Genomic DNA, 16,536 nt, shown 5'->3' with positions numbered 1-16,536 from the left:
TGTATAGCTAGAACATCCTCAGTCTATAAGTTTCTCGAATCTACAATTCACTCCTGGGTATCTCGTTCAGCTTGTCCCGGCTCAATATAGTGATTCATCATATGAACGAAAAGGACATGTCAAACCAACATCGACGACCTAGGCGTTCCTTCATCCAAAAGCAGGCGACATAGCATACCCCACAACGAGTTCGTCATTCTGTTTGAAACACTGGACATGAACATTAGCAAGCAGAACCTCTCATCTCTCACGGGATCAAACCAACTTACCGTCCACAAATTCCCCACACCTTCATCCAGCGCTGGAGAGAAAACATTCCCAATATAACAAAACACGCTCTCATGCTCCTTGACTCCCAACCTCTTGCGCAGAAAGCGGACGATAGTCTCGAAACGCTGATTTGTAGAGAGCTTGAAGACGCGCTGCGTGAGATGGGGTGCTGAGCCGATTGGTTGCAGACGGACGGTTACTATGTGTGCATCAGCCGGAAATGTAAAGAGCCCGACACCAGCAAGAGCGATACGAGAAAGTGTAAGGAATAGGAAACGAGTTATGGAAGATATCGGACAACCAAAGAAGCATACGCACTCTTCCCGACCGTCACGTTCCCCGCCGTCTCGAGAGCCTTCGAAGCATCGCGGGGTAGATGTGTCAACACGACAGAAGCAGCCATGGTCAATGGAGCCTCCGCTGTATCATCCTCGTCTGGTATCTTCTCTCTGGGGGATTCAGGCATGACGCTAGTAGAGCGTCAAGGCTCAGGATGAGTTAAAGATGAACGGTAGTAGTTTGTAAGGGTGTTGGCAACAGCCCGTGAAGAGTTTACTTGCAGGTCGAAGAATTCGAAAAGTTCGTGATGTGGACTGCGTGAGGTGAGAGAGTAGGAGTGATGGAAAGGGAGGTCGCGATGCAATGCAAACGGCAACCTGACCAATAAGAACCCCGCCAGCCCAACAACATCACTCACAAACGGCATCGACAACACTTAACATCTACAGTCGCATTGATACTTTTCTGAAACATCTAACACGATAGCGATATATAACCTGGCCTCCCATATGACAATCGAATTTCCGTTGCCACGTCTGTTTCACACTGATAAAATGCACCTGCCTACGGTAATCAATGCCGTATTCCCAAAACATATCCGCCAGCCGTTCTGCAATCGCAACAACAGGCTACAAAAAAAGAGCACAAAAGGAATATGGTGCATGCAATAGTTATATGCAATGACTCATGCATCGTAAGCCTCCAAGTGTCGAGGGTGTACTGCATGTAAGAGGATGAACAAGCCTAGCCGCCAAAAACAAGAAGAGAATGCGCCTTGACAATGCTGTAGGTCACAAACATACTGTGAAACGGGTATTCGCAGAGTAAGCGGCCGGGTGCCGTAGGGTGTAATGAAGTGAACAAGAGTTGGTACAAGTAGTAAGTACGTTATAGTATTAGGTCGTGTCAATGCCGATGGCGGTGCAACGTGAAAGTCGTGTGTTGTATGCAGCAGTTCAATGACGGTCGAGCTGAGCCAACAACTGGTCAAGCTCGAGCCAGTTCTCAGTAGTTGTTGCGAACCTGCGATGCTTGCGGGTGACGGTATGCTGCGATATTGTTAGCTTCAAGTGACTAAAAGGGCTATTCCGGTAATCACCTCTTCGAAGTCGTTGAACTTCTCCCTGCAGTTCTCGCAGTAACCAGGCTTGAGCTCCTTCTCAGTAGCCTTGCGCCTACGGAGAATGGCGACCTTCTGAGCCTGCCTCTCTCCGTGCTCATCCAATCCCATATTCTCCTGAGCCTTGCGCTTGGCGGCTCTTGCGGGTTGAGCATGATCCTGGTTGAAAGCTGCCCTCACATCATTCATGACTGAGGAGTGGCCACTGGTTGTTGATGGAACGCTATTCTTCTCAAGAACCTTGCGTTTCAACTGGTTGACCTCCTTGCTGTTGCCAGCTCGGGGCGCAGCGGCGGTCGAGGAAATCATCTGAGATCGAATAGCAGACGTAATGTTTGATTGATGAAGACCAGATGCAATTGGCTCTCCGGCGATGCATCGAGGCATGGCTCGGATGCTAGCCTGAGCGCTGCCAAACATGGGAGGTGCACCATCTGTTGCCGCACGTTTATGAGGGATCGCTCGCGGAGGCTCCAACGGCTTCACATCTCCCTCCTCCTCTCCATTGACGATGGCGGCTGGAGCACTGGGTCGCCTTGCCAGGTTGTTATTCTCGCCCAGAGCACGCTTCTCTTCCAAGGCGGACGCTGCACGCGTACGAGGAGCTGCCGCCGCTGCCGCCCTCTGTACGCGTCGAGCCTCTTGTTCCTCCTGTTGTCGACGGCCAAAGTTGGGATCCTCGACAAATGGGCACTTTCCATTGCCTGAAGCACGGAATTGCGGCCATTTGCCCTTCTCTTTCTCAACTTTCTGGTACTCTCTGGTCATGACCGGTCGCGTGGCCTCGTCCATATCGTGCACATAGACGTAGTATCCACGTAGCGGGATCATGTCCTGGGAAGCAACCACGTAGTCCCGGTCCAACTTCTCATTCTGGAGCAACCTCTGGAGGTCAGAGGGACGGCCCTTTTGCTGAGATGCAGCCATTCCATGACGCGAGTAGGCCGCGGGATCCTCTCCGGTGTCCTTGTTGAACATGGTGTCGATCATACGCTGCAGCTTCTCCACCGACCATATCTTCATCCCCAGCTCCTTGGCCTTATACAGCACGTCCCCACGAATGGGCTTTGGCTGGAGGGCGGCATCAAAGACGGATCTCTTATTCTCAAGCTGAGCAGGGTTGACGGTGCCCTTGGCGTGTGACGAGGAGCTGGAATCGACGTCGGCGGGAATGGGACGCGTTGTGATGACGTGGGTGGCCTCCTTGGAGAAGAAGGTGTTTTCTCGCTGGGGAGAGTTAGCAAGTGTACACTGGTATTGGTAATGGTGGACGACATACAGAACCTAGAATCTGAGCCCTGCTCATGAGCTTGTCCTTCTGGGGCTCAGAGACGCTGTCAAAGTAGAAGACAAACTGCGGGAAGAGCTTGCGGTAATGACGCTGCCATTGTCGAATCGTGTCCAGGTCGTTCGAGGCACGCTGGGCCTTGTCTGCGTGCCTTGGGGGCACCTTGTTCTCGCGTGCTGCTTCGAGCTTCCGCGTCAGGGCAGTCGGCTGGGCCCCACTCCGGCGGATGAGTCCATGACGACGCGCCTCGGCATCGTCGACCTCGATGATCTGCTTCTTGGGTGGGGGCTGGCCGTACGACATGTCGCGCTGCTCGCTGGCGTGGGAGCGTTGACGCTTTCCTCCGATGGCAGGTGCGCGTAGAGGCGAGTTGGTGGCATTCTGCAGGCTGGCGAGGGGCACGCGTCGGTTGGACATGGTGACAGGCACCTGAGGCGAGGGAGGCAGGGCGACTGCTGCCATGCGTAGTGACGAGCAGCGGTGGCTGGGCCCGAGAGGTAGGGCACGCGAGCGTGAGTGGTGGAGGGGCACGTCCTAATTTGGCGGCTCACGACGCGATGTACGAGGCACGTCGAGGGTTTTTCAGCAGCGCGTAGCAGCCATCACAACACGCCAAGAGTATGAGTGAAGAGGCAGAAGAGAGACAAGAAGCAATTGAACGAGAGAGGAGCGCGTTGTAGAACAGGGCTGCCGGTATTGGGCCGTCGAGAGATGGAGTTTGTTGTGAGAGAACTGCTCGTTCGCGTTCGGTGGCTGGATCGGTTAGCTTAGCCCGTGCCAGTACCACAGCAACCAGCAGGTCACCCATGTGTCAACACCATCAATACACTCTTGTCACCATATTCGACAATTTCCCGAGAGGTTGTTCCATGTCTATTTCAACTACTTCGATTGTGCACGTCTGACTGCTTGGAATGCACGTTCTTTGATCGCATGCGGAGTGCACAAAGAAGTTGTCGTCATAGGGGACCAGTTTGATCGTTCCAGATTCACGCGAACAAAAATAAACATTCTCATTGGTCTGTGCAAACAACAGCCTTCGAAACGTCCGAGGACTTTAGAAGACCAGTAGAAGCTGGCATTACCACCTCGCCTATTGCAGAGCTGATGGCATGCAGACGCGGTTCCTGCATACCCGGCTGATCGTGTGGCTCTTTCCTTCCTATCCAGTCTCGTTCATGTTCCGATCTTGTGTCCCAAAGTACTATGTTTGTAACGCATGCACCCCACACTACGATCATCTCAGGCGAGTCGAGATTGGCTTAGGAAAAGTACAGGGTTGTGTCGAAGTTATATTGTTCGCTGACCTGCTTCTTGTGTGAGCTACTGTTTCTGTCTACTATGTTCTTCCTGCCTTATCGTCTCAGTCTTCCCCGAGCTCGTTGCCTCAAAGGTACGGGCTCGTCATGTAGCAAACAGCACCACTGAGATGTCTCTATCACTCGCTTTCACTATCCCAATCCACAATAACACAAACTCGCAACTTTTACTTTCACTATTGTTAGAACATGTATTAAAGGCCAGCCCCGCCTCCGCCAGCGACCTGGTTGGATCCACCTCTATCTTCGTGCATCCTCAATCGAATTACTGATCAGCGAATAATGGCTCGATGCAAGCTTCCTCGCCGAAACCCAAGTTGGAACTGCTGGCGCGCCGGCGATGAGCCTCTAGGCTCGCCTGTTCAGCATGTCCGTGAAGCCCACCGTGGTCGTCTTGCACAGCATGGCTCTCCCGAGCGTCGGCCTGCGCAAACACACCCACAATGCCAGCAACCGTTGGAGTCCAGTCATTCCGGTATAGACAACTTATCTCCCGGTCTGCGTCGCAAGCTTGCCGCTCACCTAACACCTGAGCCCGAGCTCAGACAAGACCAAGGGCCTGAGGTGGAACAAGAGCAAGAGCAAGAACTAGGCCACTACCACGACCAAGGCAACGTAGAAGAAATGGTCGAAGACCTCCCCCAACTCTGGTCCCCCGCCCTTGACACACTCATGCGCCAAACATCCCGCGCCTACGATCTCGTACTAGCCTACCCACGCGACGCTGAGGGTGGCTTGCGCTGGTATACTTCCGACATCCCACGTATCCGCAAGGTGGGTCGCCATCTTCATCACGACATGTGGGCGTTGAAGCATTGGCAGCGCAAAGTCAAAGAGCATGGAAACATGGATAAGAAGACGGTGCGGAAGATTGAGAAAGACGCGGAGAATATGTGGGATTTGTGTAAAAAGGTACAAAGGGTCATTGGGGAACTTGAGCAGAAGAACGAGTACGAGCTACTAAAGACAGGAGAGTTTGAGTTGGATGAGGAAGGCAGGATTGTGAAGGTTTCAAAGCGGGGTGTGGAAGAGCAATCGGAACAGGTCAGACGTAGACGTATCGAGGAGGCGAGTGATGATACCGTTCAGTTCGAGAGGGAGAGCGGCAGGGCTGCTTCATCTCCGCTCTTTCATCGCGATACCGAACCTTCTGGCATGTTTCCACATCCTCGTTCAGCCTCATACTCCCGTAGCCGCTCTTCCTCTATCAGGTCAAGAGACCGCGCTCAGTACGGCGGCCGTCTTCGTCGCAAGGGTGGTCGAAACAGTCGAGGAGAATACGATTCTTACCGACCCGATCGAAACACCTCGCCTAGGCATCGTCGAGAGGACTCGCACGTGTCTCGTAGAGGGGGATCTACAGGTGGGCCAGGCAAGATTGGCAAGCATGCCCTCCATTACTAGGCGGGCTGCATGATGCGATTCATCCTTTCAATGGCGACTACAATCAAATATCTGGACATAGAACTCGGCTCTCGTATATCTCCAGAGCTCCCCTTAGCGAGCAGCGCCTTCTGCATCGGAGCGTATCGCTTGGGTATATCTCGGGCTCCGTTGGAATGTGATTGACAGAGATTCGCGACTAAGAGCCAGACCAGGGCTAGACTCATAGCAAGAATGCAGCAAGAATGCAGCATACATTCAAAATCTGGACCACAGAAGTGCAGAGACGTGTCGTCGTCGTGGCATCGTTGTGCGGCTGACAGGCGCTCGGCCACTCGTGGACCCTGGCCCCCACATTAAACCAACGGCTTTCACATGCTTGCTTTCACATGCATCAAAACTCGTTCTTCATTCATGATACTCAGCTCACCGCCGGGCATAAAAATGAGGCGGGAATTTCCGGCCTGTGATTGTAGTCAAATCTACTTCTGCTCCTTCTCAACATGTAATTTCTCATAATTCCTCGTCACGGATCCTTTTCGTAGGACTCTCTCCACTATCTGTGTATGCGAAATCCTGCAAACCCCGGTCCAAGACATAGATAAGCAGACGACATGATACGTGCCAATCTTTCTGAAGCAGACTTCGACCCGGCGTCCCTCTTTGAACCAGACATGAGCGTACGGCCCAGCATGATATTCGCAGTCTTACCTGCCGTGGTACAGAATCGCATACCTACCATTCCCTCGATCCGACGGTCGATCAGCGGGATACGCGAGCGAGGATTTTATAGCAAGACCGACTCGTTGGTGGAGTTATCGGTACTGGAGACCCCGCCACCAGAATACACATCGACAGTTGAGAGCGGCAGCGCGACACCGAGTAGGCACTCGATTGTATCTGAGGAGACGGAGTATGCGTACTCAGACGACGTACCCGAATCGTCGAGCGGTCCTATGGGTATGGTAACACCGATGTCGTCGAACTACGAGCAGAAGACCGGGATCCGTTGGAAGCATGCGAGTTCAGGTATGCCGACATTCCTTCACGACGACGCAGAAACTAAGCCTGGCAGGAATAACTCTCATGAGCCAAGCATATCGCGAATCCATCACACCTGCAATCGCCGCCGATGAGACATGCGCCAGTCTAACAAGATCGTTATATCTTCATGGCCTGACATACCTCATGCGTGGCCTCCCAGCCCACCTCACGCCAGAGGAGTCGTCGAGCCTCCAAGCCGCGATCCCTCCAAGCATCATTAATTCGTACGCCACCCCATGCACCCACGCCCTCATCTCGATGCCCTCGCATACACAATCGTCGCAAGAAGCATCCCCACAGGACGCCACAATGCTGCACCGCGTAACAGCAATCCTCGTCTTCCAAACCCTGATGTTCATACAGTTTCTGCTACCATACATCAAGCTGTTTTTTGGGCATGCATACCGTCTCGAGCGCGAACATAAGATCATGCAGCGGATCATGAGTACAAGCGTAAATACTGCAGATGAATTGACGCGGAGAGGGTTGAGGCTTAGCCAGACGATATGCCGGATGAACGATGGGAAGGTGGGGCAGACGGTTAACGAGGTGGTGATCTGGTGGGTGAGGGGGGTGACGGGTGGGCTGCAGCAGGGGATCGAGGAGGGGTGGGGAGTTGTTGGCGAGGGGAGGCAGGGGGATGCTCAGAGGAGGGAGGAAGTCAGGAGGTGAGGTGGTGGTCTGTATTTGGTATAGCGATTTGGGCGTTGATTTAGATTTGGTAATTAGCATGATGAGACGAGATGCGACGAGAAGAATTGCATAGACGTAGAACAGAAACACTCGCAACTTGGAGAAGATGTCTCGGTTGCATTGCCCGTCAGTGTTCTGCGATAAGACGTCTTATCGGCACACTCTTAGCGCGACGCGTGAGTGGCCCGGCTTGGAAACTTTTTGAAAAGTCATCTTGCGGCACCATCAGCCTCCCACTGTCGTTCAAACCCTCGCCAATCGCCATCTTGTAGAGGCACTCCCTCCCAAAGCTGTACGAGTTCAATTCTTCGTCCTCTAGTACATTCCCAATCGATCCTTTGAGAGTCATTGCCACACCCCCGCACCCATCATGTTCGGCGCATTGCGAAGATGTCCGGCAACCCTCTCGAGGAGTCTGGCCGCGACTGCAGTCTCAGCTAGGGCTCTGCAGAGGCCTCTCCTCTCGTCCTCTGGCGCTCTGAGGACGCCGACTTACCGCCTGACGGAGGCATCATTGGCGGGCTTCCACCACAGCACAAAGTGGCAACAAATCGCTGCACACGCCCAGGCAGAGGCAGAAGATGCCCCCAGCCTGGATGAGCCCGTCACGAGGTTCAAGGATCTCGCAACCCTCGGCCTTGTGCACCCCAATGTCATCAACACCATCACCAAGCAGATGAGGCTCGAGACGATGACGGACGTGCAGACGCGGACCATCAACGAGGCCCTGAGCGGCGTCGACATGTAAGTCACTGCAGCATTGGCATAGATAAAAAGCACTGGCTAATGAACCCCAGCATCGCACAAGCGAAGACTGGTACCGGCAAAACACTCGGCTTCCTCATCCCCGTCATCCAACGCATCATCACAAACGACCCTCAGCTCGGTGAAAAGGCTCGCGGCTACAAGCGCGCCAAGTCCGACGACATCAGGGCCATCGTCATCTCGCCGACACGTGAGTTGGCAGAGCAGATCGCCGTCGAGGCCAGGAAGGTGACTGCGGGCACTAGCCTTGTCGTGCAGACGGCAGTCGGTGGCACACAGAAGAGACAGATGCTGCAGAAGACGCAGCGTGAGGGGTGCCACATCATGATTGGCACGCCTGGCCGCTTGTTGGACATCCTCTCAGACCCTTACTCGGGCGTCAAGGCTCCCAATCTCAACGCTTTTGTCATGGACGAGGCGGATCGTCTGCTCGACGACGGTTTCACAAAGGAGATTGACGAGATCAGAAAACACTTGCCCGACCCGGAGGTTGTTGAACGCCAGAACCTCATGTTCTCCGCCACCGTCCCGCGCGATGTTGTAGACCTGGTACGCAAGACTATGCGTCCAGGCTTCCACTTCGCCAAGTGCGTGCAGGAAGACGAGGAGCCGACCCACCAGCGTATCCCGCAAAAGTACGTTAACGTGGCCGGTTTCGAGAACATCATGCCCACGCTCTACGAACTCATCTTGACGCACCACCAAGCCACCCGGAACGGCAACGGACGCCCATTCAAGGCCATTCTCTACTTCAACTCAACCGCCGAAGTCACTCTTGCATCGTCCGTCTTCTACAAACTGAGCGGCGGCTTCAAGCGCGACACGCCTCTGGCTGGTCTACGCGGCTACGAAATCCACGCCAAACTGTCCCAGATGCAAAGGAGTCGGGCTGCCGACGACTTCCGTGCTGCCAAGAGCGGAACCCTCTTCTCATCTGATGTAACTGCCCGAGGCATGGATTTCCCTAACGTCACCCACGTCATCCAGATTGGTCTCCCTCGCGATCGCGACTCTTACATCCATCGTCTTGGTCGTACTGGACGTGCTGGCAAGGAAGGCGAGGGCTGGCTGATCTTGACGCCCTTTGAGCGCAACGAGGTCCGCCGCCGTCTCCGCGACTTGCCCCTCATTGACGCCACTCATGAACTCGAGACTCCAACCATCGACATGAGCCAGGCCACCGAGGTTCCTGAGAACGTCGCCAACATCCTCTCTGAGGTCATCGAGGCGCACAAGAAGGTTTACCCCGATCAGCTTGACGCCGCGTTCCGTGGTCTGTTTGGCTCATTTCAATGGTATGGTGACAAGCAGGGTCTGCTCGAGGGTGCGAACCGTCTGGCGGAGTTTGGCTGGGGAATGCCATCGCCACCCAACCCTCCGTCTAGCTTGTTCTCTGGTGGCAGGGGCCGCGGTGGTGGTGGTGGACGAGGAGGATTTGGTGGCGGACGAGGTGGGTTCGGTGGTGGCCGAGGAGGTGACAGGGGCGGTGACAGGGGAGGATTCGGTAGTAGAGGAGGCGCTGATGCGTTCGGTGACCGCCAATCCCGAGGAGGCGGTGGATTTGGCGGTGACAGGCGAGGCGGCGGTGGCGGCGGCTTTGCTGACCGCAACGGTGGAGAAAGGAGAAGCGGCGGCTTCGGCGACAGGGAAGGTGGTGACAGGAGAAGCGGCGGCTTCGGCGGCGGTGACAGGAGAGGCGGTGGCTTCAGTGGAGGCGACAGGGGAGGCGACAGGAGAGGTGGTGGAAGCTTCGGCGGAGGTGACAGGAGAGGCGGAGGTGGCTTCGGCGGCGGCGAGCGAAGAGGTGGTGGTGGCGGATCGCGCCCGAGCTACTAAGTGTGCGCACTCGCCTCGCCTTTTTGGATTGAAGCCTCGCGCTGCTTGGAACCGACTGTTGACGACGACTGTCGACGACGACGACGACGCATCCGGTATGATCTTTCCTGTCTGACACTGTTTGTATTATATGTATACCCCACGTCTGGTCTGTTTTGATAGATGGAAGCGGGTATCGGGGTTTGCATTGGGCGGCGTTTATGGTTGCGGGGACAGGACTACAAAATTTTTCTCATCACAAATCTCCAATCTTCGACTTTGGGGGAGGGGTAGTGGCTGGGGGTGTGGGTGTGGGCAAGAGGATGATACGACGTATGATGGTTATGTAGATGGCAAATGAGTGTATTGTACGATGCGAATGTGAGCTTTTGTTCAATGTTGTTAAGTGATGGCGCGTTGCGTGTTCGGGTCTTGCTGTGTGGTGCTGGGTTGGTGGGCTTTGTGGAGGAGATGGTGTTCATTCAATCATATTTCAACGTACACTGAACGGTATACCGAGATGTCTATCCTGTTCTGCTCTGCTCTGCGTGGTTCAAACTATTTCATAATCTGTAGCGCGCAGGACGTCGTTGGCCTCAATGTGTTAGCTGGGCTGATGTGGTTCATACGACAACAGAAGGGATGTGGATGGAGTGGATTCATATTCGTCTATATGCGTGTATGTAGTCATATCGACGTTTGACATCTGCTTTGAATGTATGGTTGTGAGACCTCTTTATTCAGGGTGGGTTGTTGCATTCAACGGGAGGATATATGAAGGTGAGAGTTGACGTGCTTTGCTGTTAGTGAGCAGATGGCTGGATATTGGGGGGAGGAGAGAAGTATGATCGGGAGGAATTGTTGTAGATGGAGTGGTACAGTAGTGCATGTTGTCCTGATACTATATGGGGATTGAGTTTTAGACGTAGAGGTTGAAACTGGAGTGCTAGATTATGGTCTGAAGGGGAGAGTGAAGAAGCAGATAGAGAAGACTGAACTTCTGTGCAGGTTTTCTAGGCAGTGTCACTGAAGTATGGGGGGTTTGCTTTGCATGGCCAGATATTCTGGACATCGATAGGATCAATGATTAGAGTCCAAGGATGTAGTCGCAAATCTGTGTTGTTCATGTTGAAACGATGAGGAAGTCGTATTCGGTCGCAACGTATGTCATCGCGAGACCGAGCAGGGCACTCTTATCATGATGGTCTGTGACCTACTCATGGTCGTCGGCAGGGAAACCGGCGACTTGTAACGTTGTTTGGTGTAACTTCTGGGATCGTGATGAGCGGACAGTCGACCCCTGGAGTATGTCACTCGCCATATTGGCACTTATCCCGGCGCATGAGGGGTTCGCTCTCGGTGGTGAACATCCGAGACGTGGAGTAGGAGCATGGCAGCGAGCGTACGGCTCGTCGCTCGGTTCGTCGCGTTACTTCGTGTCTTACTCCGATGCACCTTGATCAAACCCCGACGCCCAAGTCTGTGATATCGGCCATGAATGCTTGTTCCCGGACGGATGCAGCGTGCGAGTCTTCGGGAAGCATGCGGATTCGTTGACAAGTCTGGCTGAACGTCTTCTGACACACCTTGGGCAGCTTCGACAATCCGACGATCCGATAAGGACAGAGACATGCGACGATGCGATGTGAGCTGTCTAGCGTATGTGGGGAAGAGCTTATAATGGTTGTGAGCATTATCTTGACTGTAGAACTATACGAAAGGGGTGTTCGTTAGCGTATGTGGGGTAGGGTGTATATCCAAGACTTGCTCGGAAAATTTGTCCAGTCGAGGAAAATACATCCAGAGATAACGGTAGCATCACGGCGTGACAATGTGATAGTGATGTTGCTCAGTGGCGCAGATGCGAGATGAGCAAGCTTTATCGAATGGGCTCCCATGTTGGTAAGATAAACGGATGGTTGGGTTCAAGTGCTGCCTCTGATGTCTTTACAGACTACGCCAGATCAAGACCCATGTATCACACAAGCCTCGCTTGACATTATCTTTAGCGATCATCCTCAGCAAATATGCACAAGGCTAGGAGTGATGAATTGAAACAAGGTGTAGTGTTGAGCAATTCTGTAGAGTGGCTGGAGAGGCAGGGCATTTGCAAGAAAAGCACTTCCGAGAAGCATGGTACCCACCTGAAAACCATTCAGCGAAGACAAATATATATCAATGCATTTCTTGCAGTGACACTAATAGCAGTGAACAAAGAAACAAGTAACGTTGGCTGGAAAGAACTGGAAATATAATGACCGCTTGGTTGTTGAAAATATGTTACCGTGTGTGTAGTGCTCATGTTTGACAAATGTGAATGCATGTTGTAGTCCTCGATGTAGTTCTGCAGAGGAATGTAAAGAGTTCTGCCAAGGGTGTGATCGCTGAGACATCCTACGAAATTCTCACCCTGTAACGTCGCATGGGAGAAGCACGCCACCCAATGCCAAGCCCGCGTGCGACTCGAAAAGGAAGAATTGTGATGTCAATCAAAGATTCGGGGTGACCGACCGGGAGACGAATATTCCTAGACACTACATCCTTCGAGTGGCCGTACACAATTGACGTTCAAGACGTGCAGCGCGCTACCGGGCACCTGCAGCAATGCAACACACGCTTCTTATTTGCTAGGGGTACATGGAAGCTTCTCTTATCGGAACAATTATATGCAGAGTGCGGATACTGTACCGCAACGCTTGATCAACTCAACTTTAGGTAGCAACAGTCGGAGTGAAGCTATAAGCAGCAATTGGACAACAGAGATGGCGCGCTATGGCTAAGTGAGTGACGTTGACCACTTACTTGATATCTCGCTTCGCTTCTCATCCCTGCTAGCTAAAGTCGAAAGTTTTACGACATGTCCAGCTATGGTATTTAACATCCTGATCTACTTTGGGTCCTCAACGCTTAGGTACATCGGCGAGGTTATCGAAACGCCACGGCACGCTTTGGCTGTTCATCATGTCGATCGATGCGTGACGTTCTGGCCATTGTTGCGAAACTAGGACGAGACTGAGTACTGCGGATCAATGAACTGTGACGTTTCTTGTTAGTGCCAAGATTAGTCTGGTTTAACCTCACACCGTGTCCCGACTTGTCGACCAACATCCTCACAGATGATCCTGATACCGCCACATGGTACTAGCTCTTCCCGGAACCCTGGGTCAATTTCCGTCTTTCTTCCTAACATTAGGCCCCTTCTAAGCGAGTACCTGTGAATGCTGTCTCGACACGTGGGCTAGACAGGAGTCTCGCGGTCCATTGCGGATTGTCAACCCGTCGGGTATGGCCGGTCTTTTACAGCAATTGGCGAGCTGCAACTCAGCCGGCAAAGCTTTTGTCCAAGAGTTTGAGATGGCTGCGCCGATTCGAACTGTGCTCGAGCGTTGGTCAATGCGTTGTTATCGTAGCGGCGATGGAAAGCGATCGTAGGCGGTGGACACTTGAGCGTACGTCGCTTTTAGCATGTGCCGCTAACGTGTCGAGGTCAGTCTACATGAGAAGTAAGTGGGTATGAACAATAGTGAGAGCGAAGAAGAGATGCGCTTGACATTGGCTCTAAACGGTTGCGTGATCGCACGTGATCGGCGATGACCCTCCTGTTCTTTCCCCACATGCGCCAGCTGGGGATTGGCGTGGGGAGCTTTATCTATAAAGAAAGCGGTTCCCTCTCTCGCTTTCACTTCGTTTCCACAAGCGACCCGTGTTCTCCATCACTCGCGTGCTCACCTAACCTTTACCTAACCTCTAGTACACAATCATTCAACCACGATATTGGTTCACCTGGTGCACCCCGACCAGATCAAACACAACAGATACCCTAGTAGCTGTCGGGCTCAACATCGATTGAACCTGACAGTGACATGGCTCCCAGTATCCTGCTGCAGCCCGAGACGCCTCCATCATACGCTCACCCGACCAAACAGGCGAGAGCAGAAGGTGGTGTCTCACAAGCCCAAAATTTCCAAGGCTCTGTTGGCAGGAACTCCTCTTTCCATTCCCCATCTTCCAATGGCAACGGACATGTCAATAGCGGCAACGGTTCATCGAACGGCATTGGATTCTCAGTTCGTCAAGATGAAGGGAGGGATTTCGTTGCGTCTCAGATCCTCGATCAATCGTCGCCGGGCTTTGCATCCAGAAACTCAGCTTCAAATGGAACTTCGAAGAAACCCAACATCCTATATATTATGGCTGATCAGATGGCCGCACCACTCTTAAAGATGAATGACCCAGAATCAGTCATCAAAACGCCCAACCTTGACAAGCTTGCAGATACTGGCGTTGTCTTCTCCAGCGCCTATTGCAACTCCCCTCTGTGCGCTCCATCCAGATTTACTATGTGCACAGGACAGCTTCCCTCGAAAATCGGCGGTTATGATAACGCCTCCATCCTTGGTCCTGAAGTCCCCACATACGCGCACTATCTTCGACGTGAAGGTTACGAGACAGCTCTTGCAGGCAAGATGCACTTCATCGGCCCGGACCAACTTCACGGATTCGAACACAGGTAAGTTAGCCCCACATGTTCCAACGGTTGTCGCTAATTCCATCACCATAGGCTCACATCCGACATCTATCCTGGAGACCTTGGCTGGGCCGTCAACTGGGACAAGCCAGATGAGCGCCAGGAGTGGTTCCACAACATGTCTTCTGTGATGCAGGCAGGCCCTTGTGTGCGATCGAACCAGCTGGACTACGATGAAGACGTTATGCACAAGGTGAGAAAACTTGATCATGTGCGTAACAACAACTCTTTTCACGCATGCTGATGAGGTGTCTCAGGCTTCGCAGTATCTCTATGACCATGTTCGATCAGACCCAGACAGTCGTAAACCTTTTGCCTTGACTATATCCCTGACTCATCCTCATGACCCTTACACCATGATCCGGGAGTAAGTACCATGCCATACAATGTCATGTGTTAACAAACTACTTACACCATACTAGGTACTGGGACCGCTATGAAGGAGTAGACATTCCCTTGCCTAAAGTTGAGATCAATCAAGAAGATCAGGACTCTCATTCTCAACGCCTTCTGAAGTGCATCGACCTTTGGGACAATCCTGTTCCCGACGAGGCTAAAATTCGTGCGCGTCGCGCCTACTTTGCTGCGTGCAGTTTCGTTGACGACCAAGTCGGAAAGCTGATGAACATCCTCAAGAACTGCTACCTGGACAAGGACACCGTGGTCGTTTTCTCTGGAGATCATGGCGATATGCTTGGTGAGCGTAGCATGTGGTACAAGATGTCATGGTTCGAGAACAGCGCTCGAGTACCCATGATCATCAACTGCCCTTCGAAGTTCCAATCCAAGCGTGTTACCGAGTCTGTATCTACCATGGACCTTCTTCCAACGTTTGTAGATCTTGCAGGAGGAAATGCTTCGGCTATTCTTCCCATTGATGGAGTCAGTCTACACGATTACCTCGTCTCGGATGAGCCTGGCAAGGATGAGGTATTTGGCGAGTACATGGGCGAAGGCACTGTCACTCCTACCTATATGATTCGCCGAGCTCAGTGGAAGTATACGTATTCTCTGGTCGACCCGCCGCAGCTCTTCGACCTGGTTAGCGATCCGCAAGAGCTTAACGACCTGGCAACATCCGCAAAGCCTTATCATCAGCAAGTACTAGCCGACTTCCAGATTGAGGCTCGCGAGAAGTGGGACTTCCAGCAGATCCACAAAGATGCTTTGAAGAGTCAGCGCATGCGGCAGATTGCTTGGAGTGCTCTGCAGATTGGTAAGTCTTGTAAATGTCTAACCAGTGAGCTTGACTAACAGAATACAGGTCGTCAGGAATCCTGGGATTACCAGCCACCTTACAATGACAGGGATCGTTTCATCCGCTCGCACATCCCTCTCGACGATCTGGAACGCCGCTCTCGCTTCCCAGTGGTTGACTACCTTGGCCGCGAGCAGACACCTATGGCCACTCACCATGGCCTTGCTGGAGCCAACAACGAATGAGTCGTTTAACTACTGCTCTCTGAGGCCACTGGCACAATGTCACCAACCAACAGGGTTTCTTTCTTTCGAGTCCATTCAACATCCGCATTCAAGATACCATTTGCACGGCGCTCACGTTAGCGATAATTTTCAACGGGTCAAAACATCACGGTTTCTCTCAATAGTAATGTTCTCTCGGTTTTGGTAGTCATTTGCGATAGCAGTTTGGTTGATGCAACAGCCTTTTCGTTTCGAGATTAGCGAGGAGTTAGGATGAATGCCCATTCCCTGTGTAGACTACATACCATGCATCATAGAATGATTCAACGATACTTTCACAAACTCAGCTTTCCGTTTCATAGCGAAGACGGAGGGTGCCGGGGTAACATCTATTAGGGACCAGATGTAGAGGTTTATGATACTGTGGATCACCATGGACTATACACCTTGTCGTAATGTTATCTTGCTAACAATTCACACACCAAAGCAACGCACATGACACATCTAATCAGTCTTTGAGCGTGGTGACAATACGTGGCGAACGGCCTCCTGCTTCAGGCAGATGACATAGCATGGTGACGATCAACTATGCCCAACTTCAGCAGCTTGC

General features: G+C 52.6%; 6 protein-coding genes across 6 annotated transcripts; 4 read left to right on the top strand and 2 right to left on the bottom strand.

The window, feature by feature from the left end:
* Positions 1 to 150: 150 nt before the first annotated feature.
* On the bottom strand, positions 151 to 736 carry P153DRAFT_288304 (ubiquitin-like protein ATG12; the record flags this gene model as incomplete). The annotated part of the gene is made up of 3 exons (XM_033663592.1): positions 151 to 198; positions 270 to 469; positions 589 to 736. 3 exons carry the CDS (start codon positions 734 to 736, stop codon positions 151 to 153), a joined length of 396 nt encoding a protein of 131 aa, XP_033524749.1.
* Positions 737 to 1,100: 364 nt separating this feature from the next.
* On the bottom strand, positions 1,101 to 3,679 carry P153DRAFT_365973 (uncharacterized protein). The gene is made up of 3 exons (XM_033667940.1): positions 2,949 to 3,679; positions 1,649 to 2,896; positions 1,101 to 1,598 (listed from the first exon to the last, which is right to left on the bottom strand). The coding sequence occupies exons 1-3, from the start codon at positions 3,372 to 3,374 to the stop codon at positions 1,506 to 1,508; spliced, it is 1,767 nt and encodes a 588-aa protein (XP_033524748.1). The 5' UTR covers positions 3,375 to 3,679; the 3' UTR covers positions 1,101 to 1,505.
* A 1,257-nt stretch (positions 3,680 to 4,936) lies between these two features.
* Positions 4,937 to 5,218, top strand: P153DRAFT_268817 (uncharacterized protein; the record flags this gene model as incomplete). Its single annotated transcript, XM_033662889.1, has 1 exon — positions 4,937 to 5,218. A coding segment is annotated over one exon (282 nt), but the record flags the coding sequence as incomplete, so codon positions are not given.
* Positions 5,219 to 6,333: 1,115 nt separating this feature from the next.
* On the top strand, positions 6,334 to 7,375 carry P153DRAFT_288721 (uncharacterized protein; the record flags this gene model as incomplete). Its single annotated transcript, XM_033663610.1, has 2 exons — positions 6,334 to 6,688; positions 6,735 to 7,375. 2 exons carry the CDS (start codon positions 6,334 to 6,336, stop codon positions 7,373 to 7,375), a joined length of 996 nt encoding a protein of 331 aa, XP_033524746.1.
* Positions 7,376 to 7,766: 391 nt separating this feature from the next.
* Positions 7,767 to 9,997, top strand: P153DRAFT_384635 (DEAD-domain-containing protein; the record flags this gene model as incomplete). The annotated part of the gene is made up of 2 exons (XM_033670361.1): positions 7,767 to 8,140; positions 8,194 to 9,997. 2 exons carry the CDS (start codon positions 7,767 to 7,769, stop codon positions 9,995 to 9,997), a joined length of 2,178 nt encoding a protein of 725 aa, XP_033524745.1.
* Positions 9,998 to 13,839: 3,842 nt separating this feature from the next.
* P153DRAFT_288848 (choline-sulfatase) lies at positions 13,840 to 15,947 on the top strand (the record flags this gene model as incomplete). The annotated part of the gene is made up of 5 exons (XM_033663616.1): positions 13,840 to 14,486; positions 14,538 to 14,697; positions 14,762 to 14,871; positions 14,927 to 15,720; positions 15,769 to 15,947. The coding sequence occupies 5 exons, from the start codon at positions 13,840 to 13,842 to the stop codon at positions 15,945 to 15,947; spliced, it is 1,890 nt and encodes a 629-aa protein (XP_033524744.1).
* Positions 15,948 to 16,536: the final 589 nt, after the last annotated feature.

This window comes from Dothidotthia symphoricarpi (genome assembly GCF_010015815.1).
Source record: "Dothidotthia symphoricarpi CBS 119687 unplaced genomic scaffold P153scaffold_8, whole genome shotgun sequence".
In the NCBI taxonomy this organism is placed as follows: domain Eukaryota; kingdom Fungi; phylum Ascomycota; class Dothideomycetes; order Pleosporales; family Dothidotthiaceae; genus Dothidotthia; species Dothidotthia symphoricarpi.
This window is presented reverse-complemented; position numbering and strand designations above follow the sequence as displayed.

What these genes read in the sequence shown, in the direction of transcription:
- P153DRAFT_365973 (XM_033667940.1), bottom strand. Translation starts at nt 3,374, where the DNA reads ATGTCCAACCGACGCGTGCCCCTCGCCAGCCTGCAGAATGCCACCAAC. An exon ending in GGGCTCAGATTCTAGGTTCT is followed by an intron (nt 2,897 to 2,948) that starts GTATGTCGTCCA and finishes AACTCTCCCCAG; the next exon opens with CGAGAAAACACCTTCTTCTC. An exon ending in AGTTCAACGACTTCGAAGAG is followed by an intron (nt 1,599 to 1,648) that starts GTGATTACCGGA and finishes ACAATATCGCAG; the next exon opens with CATACCGTCACCCGCAAGCA.